At 53.5% G+C, this 23,166-nt stretch overlaps 10 protein-coding genes across 10 annotated transcripts; 4 read left to right on the top strand and 6 right to left on the bottom strand.

Moving 5' to 3' along the window:
- Positions 1-288: 288 nt before the first annotated feature.
- G6M90_00g112700 (uncharacterized protein) lies at positions 289-2,172 on the top strand (the record flags this gene model as incomplete). The annotated part of the gene is made up of 4 exons (XM_014684851.1): positions 289-771; positions 835-1,085; positions 1,141-1,224; positions 1,278-2,172. The coding sequence occupies 4 exons, from the start codon at positions 289-291 to the stop codon at positions 2,170-2,172; spliced, it is 1,713 nt and encodes a 570-aa protein (XP_014540337.1).
- A 793-nt stretch (positions 2,173-2,965) lies between these two features.
- Positions 2,966-3,508, top strand: G6M90_00g112690 (uncharacterized protein; the record flags this gene model as incomplete). The annotated part of the gene is made up of 1 exon (XM_014684850.1): positions 2,966-3,508. The coding sequence occupies one exon, from the start codon at positions 2,966-2,968 to the stop codon at positions 3,506-3,508; it is 543 nt and encodes a 180-aa protein (XP_014540336.1).
- A 289-nt stretch (positions 3,509-3,797) lies between these two features.
- Positions 3,798-4,406, bottom strand: G6M90_00g112680 (uncharacterized protein; the record flags this gene model as incomplete). Its single annotated transcript, XM_014684849.1, has 1 exon — positions 3,798-4,406. One exon carries the CDS (start codon positions 4,404-4,406, stop codon positions 3,798-3,800), a length of 609 nt encoding a protein of 202 aa, XP_014540335.1.
- Positions 4,407-6,269: 1,863 nt separating this feature from the next.
- G6M90_00g112670 (uncharacterized protein) lies at positions 6,270-7,877 on the top strand (the record flags this gene model as incomplete). Its single annotated transcript, XM_014684848.1, has 4 exons — positions 6,270-6,626; positions 6,686-7,319; positions 7,377-7,572; positions 7,625-7,877. The coding sequence occupies 4 exons, from the start codon at positions 6,270-6,272 to the stop codon at positions 7,875-7,877; spliced, it is 1,440 nt and encodes a 479-aa protein (XP_014540334.1).
- A 1,277-nt stretch (positions 7,878-9,154) lies between these two features.
- G6M90_00g112660 (uncharacterized protein) lies at positions 9,155-10,642 on the bottom strand (the record flags this gene model as incomplete). The annotated part of the gene is made up of 2 exons (XM_014684847.1): positions 9,155-9,962; positions 10,020-10,642. The coding sequence occupies 2 exons, from the start codon at positions 10,640-10,642 to the stop codon at positions 9,155-9,157; spliced, it is 1,431 nt and encodes a 476-aa protein (XP_014540333.1).
- A 1,912-nt stretch (positions 10,643-12,554) lies between these two features.
- On the bottom strand, positions 12,555-14,510 carry prnC_1 (Delta-1-pyrroline-5-carboxylate dehydrogenase; the record flags this gene model as incomplete). The annotated part of the gene is made up of 4 exons (XM_014684846.1): positions 12,555-12,754; positions 12,834-13,783; positions 13,840-14,312; positions 14,376-14,510. The coding sequence occupies 4 exons, from the start codon at positions 14,508-14,510 to the stop codon at positions 12,555-12,557; spliced, it is 1,758 nt and encodes a 585-aa protein (XP_014540332.1).
- A 543-nt stretch (positions 14,511-15,053) lies between these two features.
- Positions 15,054-16,013, bottom strand: P5CR_1 (Pyrroline-5-carboxylate reductase; the record flags this gene model as incomplete). The annotated part of the gene is made up of 1 exon (XM_014684845.1): positions 15,054-16,013. One exon carries the CDS (start codon positions 16,011-16,013, stop codon positions 15,054-15,056), a length of 960 nt encoding a protein of 319 aa, XP_014540331.1.
- A 969-nt stretch (positions 16,014-16,982) lies between these two features.
- fap2_2 (L-saccharopine oxidase) lies at positions 16,983-18,394 on the top strand (the record flags this gene model as incomplete). Its single annotated transcript, XM_066131865.1, has 2 exons — positions 16,983-17,186; positions 17,267-18,394. 2 exons carry the CDS (start codon positions 16,983-16,985, stop codon positions 18,392-18,394), a joined length of 1,332 nt encoding a protein of 443 aa, XP_065987917.1.
- A 151-nt stretch (positions 18,395-18,545) lies between these two features.
- On the bottom strand, positions 18,546-20,829 carry PUT3_2 (Proline utilization trans-activator; the record flags this gene model as incomplete). The annotated part of the gene is made up of 7 exons (XM_014684843.1): positions 18,546-19,006; positions 19,058-19,241; positions 19,309-19,484; positions 19,570-19,843; positions 19,907-20,436; positions 20,495-20,686; positions 20,751-20,829. 7 exons carry the CDS (start codon positions 20,827-20,829, stop codon positions 18,546-18,548), a joined length of 1,896 nt encoding a protein of 631 aa, XP_014540329.1.
- A 1,660-nt stretch (positions 20,830-22,489) lies between these two features.
- Positions 22,490-23,023, bottom strand: G6M90_00g112610 (uncharacterized protein; the record flags this gene model as incomplete). The annotated part of the gene is made up of 1 exon (XM_066131864.1): positions 22,490-23,023. The coding sequence occupies one exon, from the start codon at positions 23,021-23,023 to the stop codon at positions 22,490-22,492; it is 534 nt and encodes a 177-aa protein (XP_065987906.1).
- Between the last annotated feature and the right edge of the window lie 143 nt (positions 23,024-23,166).

Raw genomic sequence — 23,166 nt, 5'->3', positions numbered from 1 at the left:
ATCCCGTCTTCACTTGATGATACTAGCCCCCCCTCCTATGGCTGGTGCTGAATCGCCTCCGCTGTTGCGCAGTTGCTAAATAAACGCTGACGAGACGAACGCTTAAGCCTCTATGTGTATTGTTTGCCGAGTTGTCAAGCGAGACACGGGTTGACAACCATTTCTGGCGCATTGCTCGGGCGCACCTCCCGAGTCGTTTCTACAACTCCCGTGTAGACTTTTGCTTCTTCTTTACATTGTTCCTCGCCTTACCGGTATACATTTGGCCTTCTAATCGTCGCCGGCATCATGGGGTCCGAGTTCGGAGTAACGGCCGATTCCAAGAAGGAGGCCAACTTGGACGGCGTTGGCATCTGGTGGGTAACGTGGGCGTGTGTGTGGACGTTTGTGCTCCTCTGCGGCATGGGATATCTCATCCACCGCCGCGACACGCCGATTCTTCGCATCCGTGGCATCGGCATGTCCCTTGCCGCCGTGGTGCTGCTTCACCTGTACTTCTTCTCCGTCCAGCTCGGCTACGTGGTCGGCGCCCTGGCCCCGGGCGACTGCGAATACTGGATCATGGGCACCTACCTGCCTCTCGGCATCGCCATGTTTCACGCCTCCAACAGCAGGTTCCTCTACGTCGCCAAGGTCCAAAAGAAGTACCTCAACCGCCAGGTGGACGGGCCGGCCAAGTCGCGGAGGGGAATGGGCCTCTTGGATCGCTTCAGGAGCCTGAATTACACCACGCGAATGGTGATTCTCGTTAGTATGGGAATGGGCTTCCAGGTCAGTGCAGAGCCTTGATGAATGAAAGTGCCAGCCCGCAGCCTTCTAAATGTCACGCAACAGTTGTTCCTTACGATTCTCATGTGGTTGATCTCCCGGAAGTGGCACAGCGGTTGGGGAATCCCCGGCACCGAGGTCTACGGCACGGAAATGGAGCAGAGGATGGAAATGGGCCGAGGTTGGGAATGGTGGCCCGGCATCTTCTGGCAATTCGTCTGGGCCTGGATCGTCGCCCCTTGCGTCCTGTGGAAGTCTCGCAACATCAACGACACGCATGGCTGGAGATTGCAGACGATTGGCTGTGCGGTGGCTGGGTAGGTTCATCTCGTCACATCTGTCGAGGCAAACCGTGCTGATGATCGGTATTAGTCTACACGCAACTCCCATGTGGCTCATTGCCCTTTACGTCCCTGCCATGGAACCAGTCAACAAATACTTCCTGCCTCCTCAATGGTGAGACACTCTCGTTTGCATTTACATGGCTGCGTCACCTAACGCTGTTGTAGGATATGCATCTCGATATTGGTCTTGGAAATTTTGACTGTTTTCCTGCCCTGTTGGGAAGTCGTGCAAGCGTCTACTCTCCGTCAAGAGACCCTGGACTCTATTGCGCAATGGGAGAGAAAGAACAAGAACACGGGCTCCAGCGCCAAGTCTGTCAATACCGCTTCCACAGCCATCGACTCCCTGATGAGCGGCCGCAAGTCCACCGTCGGCTCCGTCAAATCCACCGATTCCCAGGAGAGCATCCTCACCATGAGCGCGCTCGAGTACGTCCTGGAGCGCAACCCCACGCCGCTTCAAGAATTCTCGTCCCTCCGCGACTTCTCCGGCGAAAACATCGCCTTTCTGACCAGTGTTGCCGAGTGGAAGACGTCTCTGCCCCAGCCTGTCCGCGATGGTGTCAAGGACAGCACCACCAGGGAGCTTATCCGCGAGAGGTTCAACAGTGCTCTTCGCATCTACGCCGAGTTTATCAGCATCAAGGACGCCGAGTTCCCCATCAACATTTCGTCGACGGAGCTCAAGAGGATGGAGGCCGTCTTTGAGGCATCTGCTCGCACCCTGTACGGCGACAAGGTGGACGTCGACCCTGCCACCCCTTTTGATTTTCCAGAAGCCGCGCAAAAGACGTCCATGGAGACTTCGTCGCAAGCCTCGGAAAAGGGACGCCCTGCTGGCACCTCGTATTCCGACGGTGTCAAGTTCTGGGGCGAGATCCCCGAGTCCTTTGACGAGACTGTTTTTGACGAATCCGAGAAGCACATCAAGTACCTAGTTCTCACCAACACGTGGCCAAAGTTTGTCAAAGATCGTCGAGTGTCCATTGATATGGGTGCCTCTGCCGAGAGAGGCCCTTCAATCATGAGTTTTGTCCGCAGTCGCCGTCAGAAGAGGTGAGCAGGGTATGTGTGATTGTGTAGTGGGGAAAAAAAGATGAAATTCTACCTATTGTAATAAATATCAGGAAAATATATATACCCAATGGACACTGGGTGAGCTGCTTCACCTTTTGTTGGAGGGACTCTTTCGGCGCAATTAGGAATAGTATACCCGATGTCTTGCGTCGGCCTTCTTCGAGTATGGAGCTCATTGGTTTAATTTTTGTATTGAATGGAGACTGAATTGACTGACGGTTTCAACCTGTTCACATGTTTCCTGCTTGGCTTTTTGATGCCAATTCATTACACTTCATGGTGCACCGTGGAGGTTGAATGCTCACGGGCAAGGCCGCTACGATTATAAACGCTTTGCGTCACGATGCTGACCGATGGACAGTGTCGTGTACTAATGCCCCCGACATCCACAACTGAACCAATTGACAAACGAGAGTCGCATCGACTAGCCCGCGGAATTATATATTGACCCTTTTCACAAGTTTAGAGACCACAGTCGGTTACGGGAACTGCGAATGTCTGGAAGCTTCTGTGTCACCGGTAAGCCCGAGCTATTTCCCTAGGGGGCTAGAGGTGGCGTTCATCTTGTCAAACACTTGTCAACTTTGGCCCAATCGTGCGCCCTCCACCTGACATGCCGGGGAGCCCCTAATTTCTTCAATATCGTTCATCATTCATATTCGCGGTTATATGTGGAGTGATGCCTGCCCTCGCCTGGTGTAGTTCAACTTCCGCGTCACTTTCACTTACACCACCACGGACCGCTGCCTCACCACCCAACTACACACAAAGACACAATGGGCTCCGCAACAATAAATTTGACGTATCGCAAAGCCATAGACGCTGACGCCAGGGACGTCCAGGCACTCGTCAAGTCCGCATACCGCGGGGAATCCAGCCGCACAGGTTGGACCACAGAAGCAGACCTTGTTGCAGACGACCGCATCGATGAAGCAGGCGTCGTGTCAAAAATCAACCAAAAAAACGGCCTGGTGCTCGTCGCACACGATGAGGCTGGTGCACTGGCAGGATGCTGCGAGATTGAGCGCAAAGCCGGCGGCATCGGATATTTCGGCCTCTTTGCCGTCGATCCTACCAGACAAGCAGGTGGATTGGGAAGAAGAATTCTGGCCGAGGCGGAAAACATGGCGCGGGATGAACTTGGCGTGCGAGTCCTGGAGATGCTGGTTATTTGGCCGAGAAAGGAACTCGTGGATTGGTATATTCGGAGGGGGTACACCAAGACGGAGAAGACGAGACCGTTCCCCTATGCGCACCTTGTGAATGGGCAGGCTTTGCGGGATGACTTGTATTTTGTCGTTTTGGAAAAGGAGCTGTAGGCCCTTTTCATCTTGACGGCCTGGAGAGGACACGGAGAGCGTTGACATGAATTCAGAGCAACCAAGATATAAACAGCATGCATTTTACTATCGTGTGGACTGATTTGAGAGCCGCTTTTGAATTGAATAGGGCCGGGGCGTGAGATGCCCAGGCCACGTCACAATACCAGCGTTGTTTCCGATGCGACAAATACGACATGAACGCTCTGGTATGCGATTAGCGCGCATACGCCGACGGCTATTCGATGCACAAAACTCTCCGTCGCCCTCATCGCTTTTTGCATACATATCAGTAGCAGCCGCCCTGGTGCGGCCGGCCGTACCGCACGGGTTGTCGCTTCTCACCCTCGGCCAGATAATCATAAAACTGAACGCACTTTTGCTCCACCATTTCCCTCATATCAAACGACTTTGACGAAGCATCAACCGTGTTGCCATTGAAACTCAAATAAGTCCCATACTCGGGATGGCCCCCGTCCTCTTTGGCTCTCCAAACTCGAGTTTTTTGGCCCTTGTCCGTATACCCAGGCACACACAGCTCTGCAAGATCGAGGTCCACCACTTCTCCCGTGCCCATAAATGTAAAGCACCGTACACCGCAGGTTTTGCAGTAGAGCCAGTGAAGGACCTTGTTGTGGATCAAGTAATCGCCTAATTCTTGTAAGGGATCGAGTGGCGACAGAAGGAGAAAATCGTCAGTTTTGTTGGCGACCCTGACGTGGAAGAAGCCTGCTTTGTGACACATGGTACAATTGCATCGGTAGATGCGCTGCTCTTGCTTGGTCGGCGGGTTCGATTCATTGTGAGTCTGGGGCAGGGTGAGGAAGGCGACGTATTTGATGGTTCCGCAATGGCATGAGCCAGTGACGGGTTGGCGGGATGCTTTTGTGTCCGCCATGTTGCTGTTGTGGACGGCGTCGGAGCTCCTCGATGAGATGGGCGACTGTCTCTATCTTCTTATACACATCAGACCTCGAGTACAGAATCTGTGGTACGCGTTGGAGAAATACCGTTGCTAGGATGGTGAGTGCAGTGCCAAATTGCCAATTATAAAACCCCGCACAGGTTGAAGCAGCCTCTCTCTCACTCTGAGAGTCGCTTGATAATTAAATGTGCTGCCTGGGCCTCAGCACCGTGACTCATATTACACGGCTGATGTCGTGCATGAAGGGGTCCCAAGCAGCCACCTTCCTTCAGACTTCCATGTTGAGGTGCCCGCTCTCGTGATTCGAATTCGCTTTTTAGCCGGCCATGGAATTCACCGTGGCTGTCGCACTGCATATGCGTTGCCCAGTGCGCTACATGGCTTTCGCGTTGGCTTCGTTGGTGGCAGAGAGAGCCCAAGGTGACGATGATGCGAGACTGCCAGCGCAACAAAGTCCCACTGTACTAGGGGGTGCACATGAAGTGGAATAGGCGCGCAACTCTGCTGTCTGAATGAACACAAGATCTTGTGTATCACACTTGGAGATCAAGCCGGGTGAAGGATAGGCAAGTTCACGGTCCTTTGAAGAGGGTGGTTTGAATGTTGGTTGCATGGTTTCATAGTAGTGCTTCAACCAACGCCATTCTGGGAAGGAGCATGTCTGGTCGACCGCACCTGCCATGAAACCAGAATGTCTCACCAGCCAATGGACTTTGACTAGTCAAGTCAGGTGCTCGAGCGCTGCCTGAATCCTCCACGTTGGACAAAACCAAGTCCTCTTCGAAGAATTTGTTCATCGCCAGTACTCCGCACTTCGTGCCGTTGACATGATTCAATGTTCTCAATCATCCCAGCACGCAGAGACTGAGACACTGACTACCGAGCCCCTACCCACTGCGTCGGAGTACTGGTGCTGATGCAGTCCCCGCCTCCAGCCTCCATTTGCCAATCATCAAGCGCAAGATTTCGCTGAGCCCCAAGTCATCGGCTTTTGCTTACGTCTATTGGACTCTTCATTAGCCGTTGCCAATTTCGGCTCAACTTCGCCGCCTCTTTCCTCATTGATTCTTCCCCGGATTTGAGCATTCGTACGGCCGTACCTGACTGTCCCTCTGCCGCCGATTTTGTCCTTCGCGGTTGATGGGGGTCCAACTCGATTGCTATCATTGTCTGATCTGTGCCGTTGTTCCATTGTGTCATAAGCGGCGGCGTGATAGTATGTGCCGGAGATGCCTGCGGTAAAGCTACCTTGTCTGCAATGCAAAGGTGAGTGCTGTCTGGTACAACCAGAGCCCTTTCTCAACGCCCGAGGCCTGCAGCTACTATACTGACCTAGAAATAGAAAAACACGTCAAATGTGAGCAGAGTGCGCCCAAATATTCGTGCAGGGTCTTTTGAAGAAGTCCCTGTTGCGTGCTTCCAGACAAGAATATACCCTGACTCTACTACTGCAGGTGACGAAGAGCGCCCCAAATGCCGGCGATGCCAGCTGAAGAAGCTTCCATGCTCTCGGCCAGTCAAAAAGACAGTCTTCAAGCATGGGTCGGTTGCAAGTTTCTCCAAAGACCAGAAATGGGTCAATAGTGAGGCGAGACATTGTGCGTATTTTCAGTCTAGTCGACACGTCGCTGATGCTAACGTGATGATACCGGGCCCTCAGTCCGCTTTCACGCTCGTGGTGGCTCTGCTGCCCGAGAACCTTTGACTCCAGATCAAGGCCCATCACCACCTTGGTCGACAATTGTTGGCCCGGGAGTCGTGTCATCAGAGGGACGTGCCTTGGGCGAAACTCAACCTACCCAGCCGTCACCATCCCATTCATCCACCAGCTCGCCCATGGACACCGACTTGCGCCCAATCCTAGCCGAGGCCTCTGATTTTTTCCCAAATTTAATGACATCTGGAAGCTTTAGCAGCGATCAAGGATTGCGTCTTAAGCAACCAGAATCGCCAAGCACGCAGGCACCGTACTTGCCCTCCATCACTCAGCTTAACCCTGGCATATACGGAAACGGAAATGGGAACCAGCGAGGATCTAGTGTCGCTCAAGCACTTTCCCAAGCGTCCCCCACTACCCAAACATCATCCATACCATGCATGTCAGTCTCGGACGACACTAGACGAGTCTTTCCGTTAGAGGATGTTCAAGAGGCATGTCTTCTCAGGTACTACATTGAGGAAATCTCTCATTGGGTAAGCACAATTTCCCACACCATGGAGTACTTGCTATCTCCTTTTCTCACAGTATGCAGTTTGACTTGTGTGATGAGAGTCGACACTTTCATCTGATTGTACCTACCAGAGCTAGGGACCACCCTCATCTTCTAAACGCCATTTTTGCAGTAGCTGCCCGTCACTTGAGCCGCTTGCCGCAGTACAAGACTCCACAGGGCATACTCTACCATGGACAACTTCTCCCAAATCTGGATGAGCACTCAGCCGTGGAATATATGCTTCACTGCATGCCTGCTCTCCGACAGTTTCACGACGTTATGGATGATGACTATCGTGATAGTATCGTTGCCACCGCCGTTATCCTACGGCAATTGGAGGAAATCGACAACGAAGACGATTCGCCGTCCCCCTCGGGACAGCCACGGAGCCTGCTATCGGGGTCGGGGAAGCAAGTTAACTTTCTTGCCATCATAGACGCTGTCTTGCGAAGCCCGCCGTCGCAATCTGTCTTTGGCCGTCGCAGTTTGATGCAAGCCGCTTACTGGATGGCTCTAAGACAAGAAATCTACCATTCCTTTACACGCCTCGAAGCTCCTCAGTTGATTTTACCCCCAGAGTTTTGGCACAGTGCCTCCAGAGCAAACAAGACTGTAATGCATCTAGTTCAAGTAGCAAAATGGAAATGGGGAGATGGCTCCGAACATGAATGGGGTGAGTGCTACCGTTTGCTTTCTTGTCGACATTATGGTAATGCTCATCACTCGCTAGCGAGACTGATGGATCAACACGAACATCTTGAGAAGCATATTCTCTTCGATATCGAGCCCATTTACAAGAAGCCAGCCGACAAGTCCAAAGGCGAGATCTTTCCCACTGTTTGGTATCGATCGAATATTGAAGTGACAAGCATGCAGCTTGGTCTCTTGGCCAAATCAGTACTGGTGGCCGAGAATCCTCAACTCAGGTAAGCTTGGCTCGACAGTTTTATTACTTACCCTTTGACTGATAGCCTTCAGGGCACAAGCAACTTCTCGATCTAGTTGGAGACACGTCGAAAATGAAGTGAGACTTCTTCTACTTGAGCAGTGCGGAATTGGCCTTTGCAACCCTGCATCGCCGCCTGCCCTTGTTCATGCTACGTTTGGAATCCAGTTATACGGGGATTTCTTCACAGACCAGTATGAGCGCCGGGCAATCAGAATGGTTGTGGAGAAATACCGAGACACCCATGCCTGGCCTGTACAGCGGCTTTTGGACATGTTCCGTTGAGAGTTTTACGATGATGTGGTGACGCATTAGTTATATGTACGAGCTCGAATACGGCCTAGGGAAGAGAATCACCGGGACTTTACCTAAGCTGCCCAACTCGCAGTCGCATTAGGGCAAAATATTACCCTGCAAGACCATATACCGCCCGAGACGCGCCAGGGCCAACGTGGCTTTGCGTTCCGCCTTGTGCGGTTTCAGCTTGCGACAACGAGGGTTTTGCAACGCACTACCTCTTCCTGCTTTGGATATGTGCCTGGCAACTCACCTGATCGGCTAATTAGAGCATCTGTTAGGGTATGGGCGACACAGATTTACTCTATACCTTATATTGCACATTCTAACGGCTTCGGTTCTGGCTGCTAAGAGTTCCGTTTTATCATCGCAAAATAAGATGGCAGCCTGCAGAGGGGTCTTGTGATGGCCCGTCAAGGTTCTGTGGCTGATGAGAAACAGAGGAGAGCATCGGCATTATTCACGTGGAACAAGTCATAAGGAATTGACATGAAATGAACGAAGTAGGTGTTGATATCAACATTGGCTCCAAGGACAGGGCCGTTCGGCTCGGTTCTTTTACCGTGGCGTGAAAGGATCAAAGAAAAGTCTTGGCCAGCGATGGGCGGTGAGAAGTTGGCATACAATAAAAACACCACCCATAGATATATGGCACTGGGATTTTGCCTCGCAAGATCTTGATTCTTAATGTCAATGCTCCTACGAGTAATCAGGTCTTTCCTGCCATGGGCAAAGCCAAGTCCTTGTTCTTGCCTTGTGCGATTTCTTGATTGGGGAAGCTTGGATGAAATGAATCATATACCGGAAAGCATGCGAGAATATACTCGGCGATGTTGAGTCAGTGAGACATCACTTTAAACAAAATAGACCAAGCCATGCCACCACTCTTTCTGCGCCACCCTCCTAGAAGCCGTATATACCGGAACTGAATCTATTCGTCACCGGCAACGTGACGTGATAAGTAGTCCGTCGAAAGATGTGCGTGTCTATGAACTCGAGTTTATTACTTAGTTGAAGGGGTCCTATGCGAGGGACCCTAAGCGTCTGGGGGACGGCTTGAGAATGAAAATACTCCCCTTCATGCTAGAAGTTGAGATGTTCCTCATTTCGGGGACGTAAAAAGAGATGGTAGAAATTAAGCTTGCCGGATACACACTGCGAAAGAAGTAGAATCACTGGAAGCAACCGAACCAACTTCAAGTGGTGCGCAATTTCCTATAACGCTATAGAACCTGGGGGCATATTGCTCTGGTAATCTTCACCTCTCAGAGGGGAATGAGTGACCTAAGTCTCCTCTTCGCTTCCATCTTCAATGCCCTGTACTCATCCACCGTTCTCCCCGCGGCGTCTCTATTCTCAAGAGCCCGCCGCGTGAGATACCCAAGGCACTCCATCAACGTTCCCCAAGTCGAGCACTTGTAGACTTCAGGCCCGGGCCCCTGCCTCTCCCCAAGCCGTAGCAACCCGAAGCTGATCTCGTCCGACATGCCCTGCAGTTGAGCAAACCCAACAGGCACGGTCGGCAAGCCCTGCAGCAGACGCTGCCGGTGCAGCGCATAGGAGCCAAATACACTCTCCTTATTGTGCCCGCACAGCATCAGGTTCACAGAGGGAAAGGGGCGGCCGCCTCGGGCCCCCATGCTGCCCATGTGTCTGCGCAACGCGCCGTGGGCAATGGCGTTGTAAGCATCGTCCGTGTTTCTCTTGGTGTCGTGGATAAGGTCCCTCCTTTCCGTGGCCAGGTAAGCGCCGCGGACAAGCTTCAGGCCCAGTGTGAAGTTTCCCTCGAGGGCGGCCATCAGATGCGATTCTATCGCCGACGGCGTGCCCTTCAGATAGGCTTGGTACGTGTTATATACGAGGGCCTGGCCATCCCGGTTGTACACCTTCATGAGATCAAGGCCGGCTTGGGCAATGGCATGCTGGTAAAGCTGAGACTCGGCGTCTATGAGCAATCGCACTTGGCGCTGTTTGCACTCGTCGCCGATGGCCATCAACGCCGCGGACATTTGCTCGGGGAGCGGCTGTCCGGCGGCAAGGGCCCCCGTCACCAGGGGACCGGCGCCGGTCATCCTAGCAATCACGCGAGGTTAGTCGAGAGTATCTGAAGTTGGGCATCGTGATACACACTTGACCGCTAGTTGGTCGCCTTGTCCCAACATGTCGATGGTCTCTAATACGCCGTTGCGCCAGCTCTGTATGTTTGGACACGGATCCGTGGGGTTGCCTGAAAATGATGCCATTTCCACGCCCTGGACGCCCTTTTTGTTGTAGTCAAACACCGTCTCTCTCGCGTACGTGACAATTGTTCCTCGGAATCCCATCGTTTTGAACCGCTTCAGCGTTTGCCTGACCTCGCTGCCTGATTCCCCGGCGCAAAAGTGTCTGTAGGCCACTCTTCTCACGATCCACGCAAGTAGTTTGTTGCGGTTGATGTCAAAGAGGAACGGCCTGTTGGGCTGGGTCAAGAAGTCCATAAAGGAGATGGCCCGACTCAGAAGATGTGGCCTGGAAGAGATGGAGTTTACAAACAGAGATCTGAAAAGAACCCCCGTGGGCAAGGCGGATAAAGGGGCAGGCGACGTTTCTCCAGACACCGTGGCTGGCGACGCATTCTCGGCGTACGTGGCGATGGGGGGACTGCAGAACTTGCCGTCGGCTGTAAGTGGCAGAGAGCTGCTTCTTGACGATGCTTGTGTGGACAGTGCTCTATATGCTATGCGAGCATAGTGCCCGTGTCGGAGAGCGGCCATCTCCTCAGTGAGTATGTTGACGAGAATCTGGGTTGCCCGAGGCTTTGGCTACTATGTCGCGAGGCGACTGGCAAACTTTAATGGCCACGATCCCCCGCGTTCTTGGTAGCGCCGTAGCGCCCGTTTCTGTTCAACGCCATGTTTGCGAAGGAGGCTTGTCGGGTTGCAAGCCGAAACTATGTGGTACGATACTGGAGACTTGTACTATCGTACTATGCTATATGCTCACTATGCTCCGAGTTCTGCACCGCGTGACCCCTATCATGCAACACATGGTTGTCTCGAACATTCCCCGTTGAGTAGGTGCTGCGCCTAATGGCCAATGATCCGGCCACGTTGTTTTTAATAACGTACCCCGTTCTTGGGTCACTTGAGTTTACATGTTGTAACTTGTTACCCTACTGTATAGTCATACTGCGGCCTTGCAGCAGCCCAAGGGCGCGCGCCTTATCCTGTATCAGTCATTCGTGTATTCCTCATCCGGTGCTGCCTCGGCCCAGGGTGAAAGAGGTGTTCACATCAGATACTAGACATGCTCATAGCCCTCTACCAGTGCCACTGATGTCTTCCGCGGCAAGCGGTCCTGCGGTGGAATACTTGGTAGTATGCGGGGAAGACGACGGTTCGAGAGCCATTTCTGGGCTCCAACGGACTGCTCGGACTCAACACCTAGATTATCATGACAAACGAGAAAGACCATGGCGGCCGGAGAGTGCACTTGCCGACTATCGGAAGGACTGCCGTAGCGCGCCACGTACCATCCACACCAACTTGCAACAAAACTCCATCCATCGGATCGGCGCCCGGGCCCTCCACGAGTCAGAATCCGGGGTAATGTAGAATAGTCCAACGTGGGGTAGAGGCCATGCTGCAGTATACAGTCCATTGTGCGATATCTTGATCCCCCGTCATCCCGAATCATCTAGTTGACAACGGTGGTCGACTCTTGGCAAGTTTATACAAGAGGAGATTAACAGGTGTCGGCTACCCCCGGAGCCAATAACTGATGTCGTGCCAGCAGGAGTCGGGTTTACAAAACATTCCTCATTGGTCTCGCCACCCGGGTACGTTGCGTCCGCAAAACCTGTGGGCAAAATGAATGGTGGTTCAGAAGGAAGGAGTGTGTGATGGGACGACTGCTGGGGAACATGGCCTTTACAATGGGCAAATCGTGTGCCCGACGTCGGAATCATCAGATCCACTTAAATCCATCGACGGGAGAAGCCAAGGTGTTAAGCTGGTCCGTTAACCTTGGGCGGCTGGGCTTGCAAATCACCTTGTACCTACCTTTGCTTTCAGCACGCCACACGAGTACATATTCTTGGCCAATGGCAGCACCCAAAAATACGGCTGCTTCCAACCATATTGTGTCCTAGGACTCCTGCTCATGACTGTTGTCTACAGCCGATATACAGTTGTTGTTGTGTGGCTTCGGGATGTCAAGGGGATTAATACGCACTACGCCATGCCTGAAATTGCAAACCTGCTGTTCGTAGCCTGGAAACTCGTACACTGTACAAGAACAATCCAGCCAGAATAAGCTGATTGGTGTGGGAAAGCTGAGGATAAATGTTCATGAGGAAATGTTGGACATCAGTTTCTAGAGGTAGGTGATGCGGGCATGTAGAATCGGGACGCTGATCAAGGCGAATTCTGCTGAGTCTTTCCGAATATACTGTCATCTCGCCGAGCGCTGCTCTCTTTCATAGCGGTAATGCTGGTCTTCATCAACGTCCGTAAATCGATTGCGTCTCGTGTGAGAATGTCACTGTCTTGCCCTACAAGCGCTCATGGTGGTACAGTCACTACAATCTCAAACAAAGTTGAAAGAAAACCAATGGACCAAGAGGACCTGTGTACTTCATCTTGATTAAAGTACCATAGTTCCATTGAAACACTTTCTCCTCGCTCGTTATGCTACAGCTTGGTTACGCTCGCCGGACTCGTTGCTTGGGTAAGTAAACGCACCCAGAGGAGAAAACTCCTCCTTGATGGTTCTCGGGCTCGTGAACCGCCGCAAGATATCCGAACTTCCCGCCTTATCGTTTGTACCGCTTGAGCGAGCTCCCCCGAATGTCTGCTGGCCAATCAAGGCCGCCGTGGTTTTGCAATCTAGCAGAGGCAACTCGGTTAAGACAAAGAGGCAAAGAGGTACGCGATGACGGTTGAATAACTGCGAAAGCAGACTTACTGATGTAGAAATTGCCTGCACTGTAGCGCAAGGTATCCTCGACCTGACGGATGATCTTGCGATCCTTTGCAAAAACGGCACCAGTTAGAGCAAACCCGCCGCCGTTTTTATCCACGCTTTGCAAAGTTTCGCCCCATTTAGCGTCGGGATACACATGAATTACAAGCACGGGCCCGAAAATCTCCTTGTTGAACAGCTCGTGGTCAGGCGACTGGGCCAGGTACACGGTTGGGGCAATATAGTACCCCTGAGAATCATTGCATTTGCCGCCCGTGATCAACTCCAAACAGGGGTCCTTATTGCTCTCTTCAATGATATTCTTGATCTTGTCGAAGGAGTGTTTGTGGATGACGGGGCCCATGAAGGCCTCGAAATCCTCGTCGGGGCTCCCAATGGTCATCTTTTCGACCCCGGCTTTGAGACGGGCAATGAACTCCTGGGCCCGAGACTCGGGGACATAGACGCGCGAGGTAGCCGAACACTTTTGGCCTTGGTACTCGAAGGCGCCGCGGATGGCGTGGTTGACTGCGCTTGGAATATCGCCCGATGCGTGGACCAGCTGGAAATTCTTGCCGCTGGTCTCTCCGACAATGCGAGGAAACTCGCGGTATTTCTTGCTGCCGATGCCTTGCCCAATCTTGGCATAGATGGAGCGAAAGACATGGGATGATCCGATAAAGTTGATTCCCGCAAAGTCCTGGTGGTCCAAGACTGTGCTCGTCACTTGCTCGGCATCACCTGGCACCATTTGGATCACGTCCGTTGGCAGACCAGCCTCCAGCACTATCTTGTAGATTAAGGTGCTAGGGTAGATGCAGTAGGGGGAAGGCTTCCACACCACGACATTGCCCATTAAAGCTGGGCCGGAAATGAGGGCGCCACCCAAGGCTGTAAAGTTGAAAGGAGAAACGGCGTAGACAAAGCCCTCCAAGGGGCGATGCTCGACTCGTCTGAGACGGAACGGTCAGTAAGACGCCAACAGTGAAGATGAAAAATGTTTACTCACGTCCAGACTCCGTCTGTGCCACGGGTGGGCTGTCTCGCAAGTAGTTCTGCGGCATAATTGCAGTTTAATCGGAAGAAGTCTGCCAGCTCGGCCGCAGCGTCAATTTCCGCCTGCCAAACGTTCTTGCCCTGCCCTAGCATGGTTGCTGCAATAAGCTCATATCGATACTTTCCCGAAACAAGCTCCGCCGCCTTGAGAAATACCGCGGCCCTGTCTACAAATGGCATCTCTTGCCATTCCCTTTTGGCGAGGAGCGCCGAGTCGATGGCCTTGTTCACTTGCTCCTTGGAAGCCAGTGGGAAGTTGGTAAAGACTGTCTTATTTTCTGCGGGCAGGACCTGCATCTCGGAATCTTGAGCCGCCTGTGCTTGGCCATTGTAGAATATGTCACTTCTGACGGGGAGTGAAGCCCGGAGGCGTGCCAGCTCCCTTTCTACTTGAGTCCGCTCTGCAGAGCCTCTTCGGTACTCGGGCTGGAATTAAACCACGTTAATTCAATGTATTTTTGAAAGATTGACAATCAGAGGCGACGTTACATTTGGCTCATTTCGTTCGTCTGGCAGTCGAAAGGGGATCGTGACTTTTGTCCTCGTCTGAACGAGGCACGTCGACCGACTGCAAGTCGTCAGAAGCAATTTCGGTCGAGTGCGAGCCGCCAGCCGTGTAGCCATGATTGTCGAGTTCGGGATTGCCCTTTTCACTGGGTTTACTTGTATGGCGATATCCAATGGTTGGCGTTTTGTTTTTTGTGGAATTCTCAAGTGCGACCAGGAGATGGAGAGAATCTCGCTTGCTGAACAAGCGGGCAAAGACCGAGCCTGCCTGCACCATTTGGTCCACATATGTACAGAAATTCCCAACTTGAATCGACCTTTTTAATCTGGTTCAGGCAGCTTACACAAACTTGCGGGAAACGACTTCGGCGACGGTCGGTTCCACACTCGGAAGCGCTGCCGATGAGGGCTCACAGAATGCACCACGGCTCTTTTGCCGAGACTCGACTGTGTGGCGAGGGTGGCACCCAAAAATAACGAGGTACTTGGGGAAATTACTTCAGTTTCAGGGGACCAGAAAAAGACCTGCATTCGAAAGACGATGCTCTGCGAATGCAAATTTGCGTGTCTATGCGTGATACGTGGAAAGACATTGCAAAACGGTAAACCCGTCATCTTTTGAATAGGCGACCAGGATATTTACACAAACAGGGTTCTGGTTTACTTTCTAGTGTCATTTAAGTGTACATCGCTGCCCATCAGGCGAGCAACCGTGACAGCCTCTCGAAGCGCCCGGCCAACATGCCCTCTCACGGCGGTCTCTTCCAACACCATCAAGCCGCTCATTGTACAGCCCTCGGGAGAGGTTCCTTTGTCTTTGATAGCAGCAGGCTGCATGCCCGTCTGTAGCATATGGGCTGTGCCCAGCATCGCCTGTGCAATACCAGCATGAGCCACGTCGCGCGGGACTCCTACGGCAACAGAAGCATCAATGAGGGCTTCGCAGATGATGGCGAAGAAGGCGGGTGTCGATCCGCCCACCACTGTGGCCGCATCTAACAGACTCGGGGGCAGAACTATTGTCTTTCCTATACGGTCGAAAATCGCCCTGGTGAGTGCTAGGTAGCGTGTTGGCAGTTCGGGCTGAGGCGTCTCAATGACGGTGAGCCCTTGATGAACCACCGCGGCCACGTTGGGAAGGGTGCGAATAACCCAGACTTGCTTTGGATAATCCACTCCTGAAATTTCTTCTGGGATTATTTCTCTGCCATAGATCATGGTTTCGAGTTTCTGCCTCGTCCATCCCGCAGCGACGCTTATGAGCAGCTTGCCAACCAAGTTGTCGCGCATACCTTGCGCGGTGAGTACTGAAGCTACATCGGCAGGGTCCGTGGCTAGAATAATGACATCAGACTCATCAACTGCCCGTTCGTTCTGGTTTTGGTAAATGCGTAGTTTGTCTTGATGCTGGCAGAATTCTTCCTGCAATCTGGTGACGGACACCTCGGTTCGCACGCTGACAATGAATTGAGAAAATGGACATATTCCTTCCGGGCCTTCCTTCGGAGTACTGAGCAGGCCACCTAGAATTGCGGTTCCTAGATTGCCTAATTTCGTGGTTTCTCCGTGAGCATTACGGTTGAAAGAGTGCCATGAAACTAGGATTCCTTCCGGGTTCATCGCCAAAATATTACTAACCGCATCCTATGAAGCACAATGTTAAACCCTGCTTATCGCCCATGGTGTTTACCGGCTCGGAGCTATAACCAAGAGAGCGCTCTCTGAGAAGAAACGACAGCTGTGAGGCCCTTTCAAGAGTTCAGATCACTGTAGACGATGTAGAATGTTAACTGCCTTGGGCTGCAGAATTTATGGTGACGACATACCTACCTCGGACCGGGATCAGTGTAATTGTTGACAAGGGATGGATATTGATCAATTCCAATTATCGTGGATATTTTGTGGCCTGTTTATGTAGGGCTTCTAATCTCTCCTCGGGTACGGGTCAGGCTGTATCACATGACTCTGTACAACATTGAATAGTAATGAGCCTGCCTCCCTGTAGGTAGATACGGGAGCGAACCCGAAGTACATTGGATGCCATGGCAGTCTTGCGGCCAAGCATGGAGCAAGGTTATTCTCTTCAATTCCGGAACGCAAAGTTGCTTTGAGTAGTGATGTTTCCTCTTTTCGCGATCTATCTATAGAATTAATTGATAGCAACAATGTTACTGGTGCTTCAAGTCGGCAGTGACGATGGGAGGCAAAATATATACAACCTAACCCTAACCCTGGTATCATACTTGAGGCTATACCAAAACGTATCGTAACTTATTGATAGACAAATATATCCTGCCATGGACCATACATGCATCTAGATATTCCGCACTATACAATCTATACAGGAGATATCTGCCGAGGCACTAGAGCCCTGCCAAACCCTCGGGTGTATTCCCGCCGATTACACCATTACAAAAGCGAGGCAAAGCAACATTGAACCTCCACCGTCTCGGCAAGCCACCCGAGGGTCCAGTGTATGCGGACGAAACGGCCGACACCTCACAAGTACACAATAATCAGCTCATCATTCATATCGCGCAGTCGACTACTCGGAGCTACCAAAGTCGACCCAAAGCTGAAGCGTCAAACATGGCAAACTCTACGCCCATTGTCATCGTTGGCGCCGGTGCCTTTGGCCTGTCCACGGCGCTGCACCTGTCCAGAGCCGGATACAACGACATTACCGTCCTAGACAAGGACGACGCGGTGCCATCGCGGTATTCGGCCGCAAATGACCTCAACAAGATTGTCAGAGCCGAATACGAAGACGCCTTCTACACAGAGATGGCACTGGTAAGCAACCACAGCCGCGTCTATCCCGGCAATAGGCATCAGACTGACAGTCGGCCGTCTCTGCTTCGGCCCCCGTCCAGAAAGCAATGTCGGCCTGGAGGACGCCGCTCTTCGCCCCGTACTACCACCAGACGGGGTTCCTGCACTGCGTGTCCGAGACGGCTCCAGAAAAGGCCGTCGCCACGATGCAGCGGTTCCGGGCGTCGGCCGAGCAAAACGCCCAACTGCGCCGGCAGCTCGTCAGCATAAACACCAGACGCGATATCCTCCACCATGTGCCGCAGTTCCACGACGGGCCGCTCCCCGGCTGGAGAGGCTATCTGAATCGCTGCGCCGGCTACGCGCAGTCCGGGCATGCCCTGGCCGCCGTCCACCGGCATCTCTGCCAGTCAGGCGTCCGGTTCCGTCTAGGCCCCGGCAACCAAGTAGTCGGCATCCGCTACGAGGCCCCCTCGGCCGACGGCTCGGGTGCTGCCGGCCAAACCGCGCGCGGCGTCGAGACCGCAAACGGCGCCTTCTACCCGGCGCGGCTCGTCGTCGTCGCCGCGGGCGCGTGGGCGACGCAGCTCGTTCCCCAACTCGGCTCCCAGGTCGTGGCGAGGTGCTGGTCCGTCGCGCACGTCCAGCTCACCGACGACGAGGCCTCCGCGCTCAGGGGCATACCCGTCACGTACGCGCGCGACCTGGGCTTCTTTTTCGAGCCTGACCCGGGAACCAAGTTGCTCAAGCTGTGTCCCATGGGGGCCGGCATCGTCAATACCGACGGCAGGACGGGCGTTTCGCTGCCCCCGGGGGATCTGTCCCGGAGCGCGTTCCTGCCGGGCGACGATGAGGGAAAGCTGCGGCGGCTGCTGGCTCATACTTTGCCTGCGCTGGCGGAGCGGCCGCTGGTCAAGAGGTCTCTGTGCTGGTTTGCCGACACGAGCGACTCCGACTACATTGTCGACTATGTGCCCGGGACGCGGTCCTCGGTCGTTGTCCTGTCGGGCGACTCGGGCCACGGCTTCAAGATGTTTCCTATTGTGGGATCGTGGGTGGCGCACCTGCTGAGTGCGGCTGATGGCATGCAGCACGAGGCCCGTTGGCGCTGGAAAGATCAGAAAGCGGAAATGTCAGGTAGTCGTGGGGGAGACGAGGTGAGCTGGAGAGTGGGTGAGACGAGGGAGTTGTCTTCTGTTGAGCCTACGAATCCTACATGTAGGTTGTAGCTGGAACTTGTGAGCCGGTCCTGGCGATGGACGCCAACCGTCCATGTCGGGTTGAATTAAATAGTTTCCAGCCAGACAGATGACGAAGCAAAGACGCTTGTTTCTGCTCCAGATCGCATTTTGCCAATACCATCTGGTGCATATATGTAGCCTATGCCTCGAACAACGCCTGCGACATCCACTCGCCATGCTCCGTATCGATAGAATTCACCATGTCCATGATCTGGGCCGTGGAAAACCCAGCTCCAATGTAATTCCCATCCAGCACATCGTCAGCCGCAGGGCTAGGCAAAGCATCTTCGGCGACAGAAAATCCCAGGGGACCAACATCCGCCACGGCCGACACATCAGTACCATCCTCGCGAGATGGCTGCGCGGGCTCTATTGTCTCCGCCATGCAGAGCCCGTCAATCATTTGTTCGAGGTGCCGCAGCTCAGACTGCTGATACTGCGCAATCAGATTGCCGCACTTGGATATCTCGCCCAGGATCGCGTACGCTCGTTGACGCCACGACGTCCAGGCCGAACCCGAGTCTTGGTACAGAACCGGCGCCGCGAGGAGATTCGTCATGGAAATAAAGAGTGCCTCGAGATCGTACGAAAGAAATGTCTCTGCAGGGGTACTGTCAGGAATTACGTCTACAAAGCAAGCGGCATGCGTACCAATGAGGCCCTCGCCCTGGAGGCACTCCAGGATGGAAATTACGTGCTGCGACGAGTCGAGACACATGCGCAGCAGACTCTCGACGGCGTGTGAGGAATTGAAAATATGCCGATACAAGCGTGGCGTCTCAAGACGGATCTTGTAGAAGCAGAACAACACCGGCCGTGTCGCGAGAATAATACACTGCGAGCCATCATCCAGCGTCAGTGTTGGAACTTGCCGACAGGCCCAAGGGACACATGCAGCGTACCTGGTGAAAAAGCAGGTGAATATGCGCCGACAACCGCGACACCCCGACTCTCTTGCTATTCAGATCCAGGGGAAACTGCCGGTGCAGCTCGTCCGGGAGCCCTGCCATGCTCGCCAGCGTATCCTTTGTCCGGAGGAGGAAATTGCTGCTCAGCCGCCCGTCGGGCCCGTATATCGCTTCCATCAGGGCACGTCTGGTCAGGGACTGGTTCAAATTGGACAACATTGAGGGCACAGGGGAGACGGGGGCCGCACAACACACCTCTGTCGATGGTCGCAATGAAATGCGACAGCCTGGTCCGCATGGCAAACGCGGCGGTGCGGAAGCCGTCGCCTTCAAACTCTGGCAGCGGCGCCGTCACGTCGTCGTCCCGGATCGACTGCGACAGGCCCATCAGATACGTCATTTGTCGGTCGAGAACGAGAATCGTCCACCAGATTCTGCGGCATCGCGGAACCAGCGCGTTCTCAACGTGGTGCGAGCTTAGATTCGTGTGGAGGCCATGGCTCATTGCCAGCCGTACGGCTTGCCCAATCTACTCGTGTCACATCAGCTTCCTTGCCTGGCTTGTCCAAAAAAAAGACAAGGCGAGTCTCACATAGTTGTACGCAGAGCCACGGTGCTCGATGCAATGGAGGTACAGGGCTATACAGCACAGAATCTCGGCAGCCTGCACGGGCTCGTCCCAGAGAACCGCCATGTTGGGCAGGAGGTGAATGGCGTGCGTGAAGAAGCTCGCGCCGGGGGGCTGGTTGTTTCTGCTCGACTTGGAGGTGAGGGCTTTCCCGAACGCGAGTATCAGCATGAACTGGATGAACCATAGTTGCTGGACGAGGCCGCGTGGCGTCTGGTCCCCTCGGTAGTGCGCGTGCAGGCTGTTGAGGAAGACGTCCTCGTCGAACAAGTGGTACATTGGCGAGCAGTGAAACTTGACATTGTTAATCAGGTGGATGGCGTAGTCGAGATTGGGCAGCACCGGTTGAGCCGAGGCGCTGGACCAGTCCAACATGTAGACTTTGCCGTCGAACATGAGTGCCGTGGATGGCAGAGAAACCCGGTGCACGTGCTCGTAGGTGATGCTCAAGATGCGTCGGGTGAAGGACCAGTTGGACGAATGCCCCAAGTAGACTAGATGCTGGTATCAGCGTTGGCGATTCGCTTGGACACGCTTGGCCTGGCTACTCACACGTCTTTCCTGTGTCGGACAGCATAAAGGTCGACGGCCCTGTCGATAGTGGATTCGTCAAGGGAGCAGTGTCTGGAGACTCGGATATGCTGTTGTCTAGCTGGTCGTCTTGGACGACAGTGTTGCGCGAGTCGGTTTGCTCCATCGCTTGAAGATTCGGTTGAGGCTGCAGGCGTCGAGAGACATTGGCTGCTGTCATTAATGCACAGTGAGCGCCGTTTCTTGGTCTAGAGTTCGCTGCTTACGAGGGACGTACAATTCCATGATGTGCATGAATCGTTCTGGTTGGTTTGTGTCATGGGGGTGAAGTCGCCTTGGCCAGTTGTATTGGCCATATCAGCGCCTGGGTGTATTTGGGCGGCCCGATCTTGAAGGGATGCAAGATAGCTTTGAAGAATAGACTTAGTTTGTACCAGACGTATCAAAATAGGGAGACGACAAACCCTCTTGTAACTAGGACTTTCTGGCCATAATCGTCATACTGACATGATAGCTTGCGCTTGCTACATGCCTCACAAGGGCGAGTTCCACTGCATTTGATCTTTTGCCGACGGCATCGGGCGCATCTGCAGAGTTCAGTCTCACTATTCGCAAAATGTACACGGACTAGTCACAACGAACGCATTTGGGGATCTTTTGGTTATGCGGTGGGAGGCATTCGAGGGCCGGGGCGGCTCATGTTGAGGATGCTGCCGCTGGTTGTAGCTGATGGGTGTCATGGCATGACTTTCAGAGTTTCAGCAGCAACTGTAATCTTGCGCAGGCGGTATGGATCTCCCCGTCATCATCATCAAGCGATAATTAAGGATGTTGAATGGCCCGCCACGAGGTGTCTCTCTGGCATAAGAAGCAGTTGGGCTGTGTTGATGCCCACATTTGCATCCTTCAACTACAGATAATTGCCAGGCATTGCATAACTACGGCATGCGTCGGCGAACCCCGCACAGCATCTCTTTCTTCCAAGGTCAAAGACTTGCTGGGCCCTCGCTGCTTTATCGCCGCCGCCTCCGATCCCGGCAGCCACAACCGCTGGCAGAGGCGCAAGTCGACAGCAAGACTGGAGCGACCATTGTCTGCCATATGTCTCGACATGGGGCTGCATGACCCAGGCCATCACATACATTTCCCTTTCAGCGCATGAGTTTGTGTAGCTGAGCATCGTGTCCGCCTAAGCAGTCCCCAACTCGGTTCCTGGCCACGCCAAGGACGTTTTTCGTTTTACAAAAAAAAAAAAAAATGAAATAAAAGAAAATAATCCCCAAGTCATACTTCATGGTCAACATGACAGGCAATACATAGGCACTTTCTTTTTCAGGCTACAGCCAAATGGTGGTGTTCCATAACGATAAACACCCAACAGTCGTATAATCACCATGATGCTACAGACTGCTTCGCATAAACGCCCAGCAAAAAGAAGAGCTCTTTTGAAACCCACGGCATACTTTGGCCCAGCCAGGCAGACATTGAGAGCTCGAGACACGACGACTTGGACTGTCCAATAAAACGAAGCGCGTTTGTCATGCACAAGTCGGTATCGATACTTGTATCTGGAAATGGGCTCATGTTACAGGATTCGAGGGAAACATTCCTCTTCCCATCCGTGCGGAGTCGGTCGTGTTTTATCAATTCAACGTGATCCCTGCCTCGGCCCAGATGCCAAATACCAGCCAGGTCTTGCATCTCGAGCCGCCCAAAGCTAAATACCTAGTCACGGAATCCTATCCGCCCCCCATCGACAACATGACAAAGTATGGATTATCACAGACGCCATGAAGTCGAGCTCGAAAAGAAAGTGCCCCCCGCCTCCGTTGACGCTGCACGCCTTCCACGACCGAGGCGTCCCGACGTCGCCTGGCCAGAGAAGCCTGTCGCCATGTCCGATTTCGTCAGGCAGACGAACGGGAGGACAGACCTGGGCGCAAAAGAGTCCGACCCATTCGCCTACCAAGCCCATCGTCACATCACCGCGGCCACGGCCATCAACGACCTTGACGACTAGGTGCCTCCGCCCGCGAACCCCCAGCCGCAAGTCCCTCGCCAACTAACCAGTCGCAGTCTGTCGAAAGTCTCATCGCCCACAGTGACCGTCACGGCGATACCCCCGACCGTCACCGTCACGGCATCCCAGCAAGACGCCGCATCTAACATGACCACTTTATCGACGGTCATGCCCACAGCCGGCGGCAATGGATCAGCGCCGGCGGGGAATGTGATTCCCGCCCCGGGGGCAGGGTTCCTCGTCGGGGTCAGCGGCATAGCAGGCGGGCTCCTGGGCATCGGGGCCATCCTGTTCCTCTGGCGGAGGCGGGCCAGGTTGAAACAGAGGGAAGACGGGGCCGCTCCGTGACTCGTCAAAGCTGTCGTGGCAGAGGTTTCAAGTGTGTGGCCCTCGCGTTGCATTGGCGCTACGTGGAATCTATTCTTGGCAGTCTGTTGAAACATGTACGTGCATGCGCAATCGTTTGCGAATCCGGCAATCGAGCCGCCGGCAATAAGACTACGCGAGGGGACTTGATACCGGCCGGACATGGGTCGTGACTCGTCCCTGGAAACGAGTCTGTTGCAACTGGTGATATCTGGTGGATCTTGTTCCGATGAACTCGCGGGATTGGATTTTCCATCAAATACATCACTCTAGTTTATGGCTTCTCTAGCCCTTTTGAAAATTGACG

Source organism: Metarhizium brunneum, chromosome 7 (genome assembly GCF_013426205.1).
Source record: "Metarhizium brunneum chromosome 7, complete sequence".
NCBI lineage: Eukaryota > Fungi > Ascomycota > Sordariomycetes > Hypocreales > Clavicipitaceae > Metarhizium > Metarhizium brunneum.
Note: the sequence above shows the minus strand (reverse complement) of the source record. Positions and strands in the feature narration are given on the sequence as shown.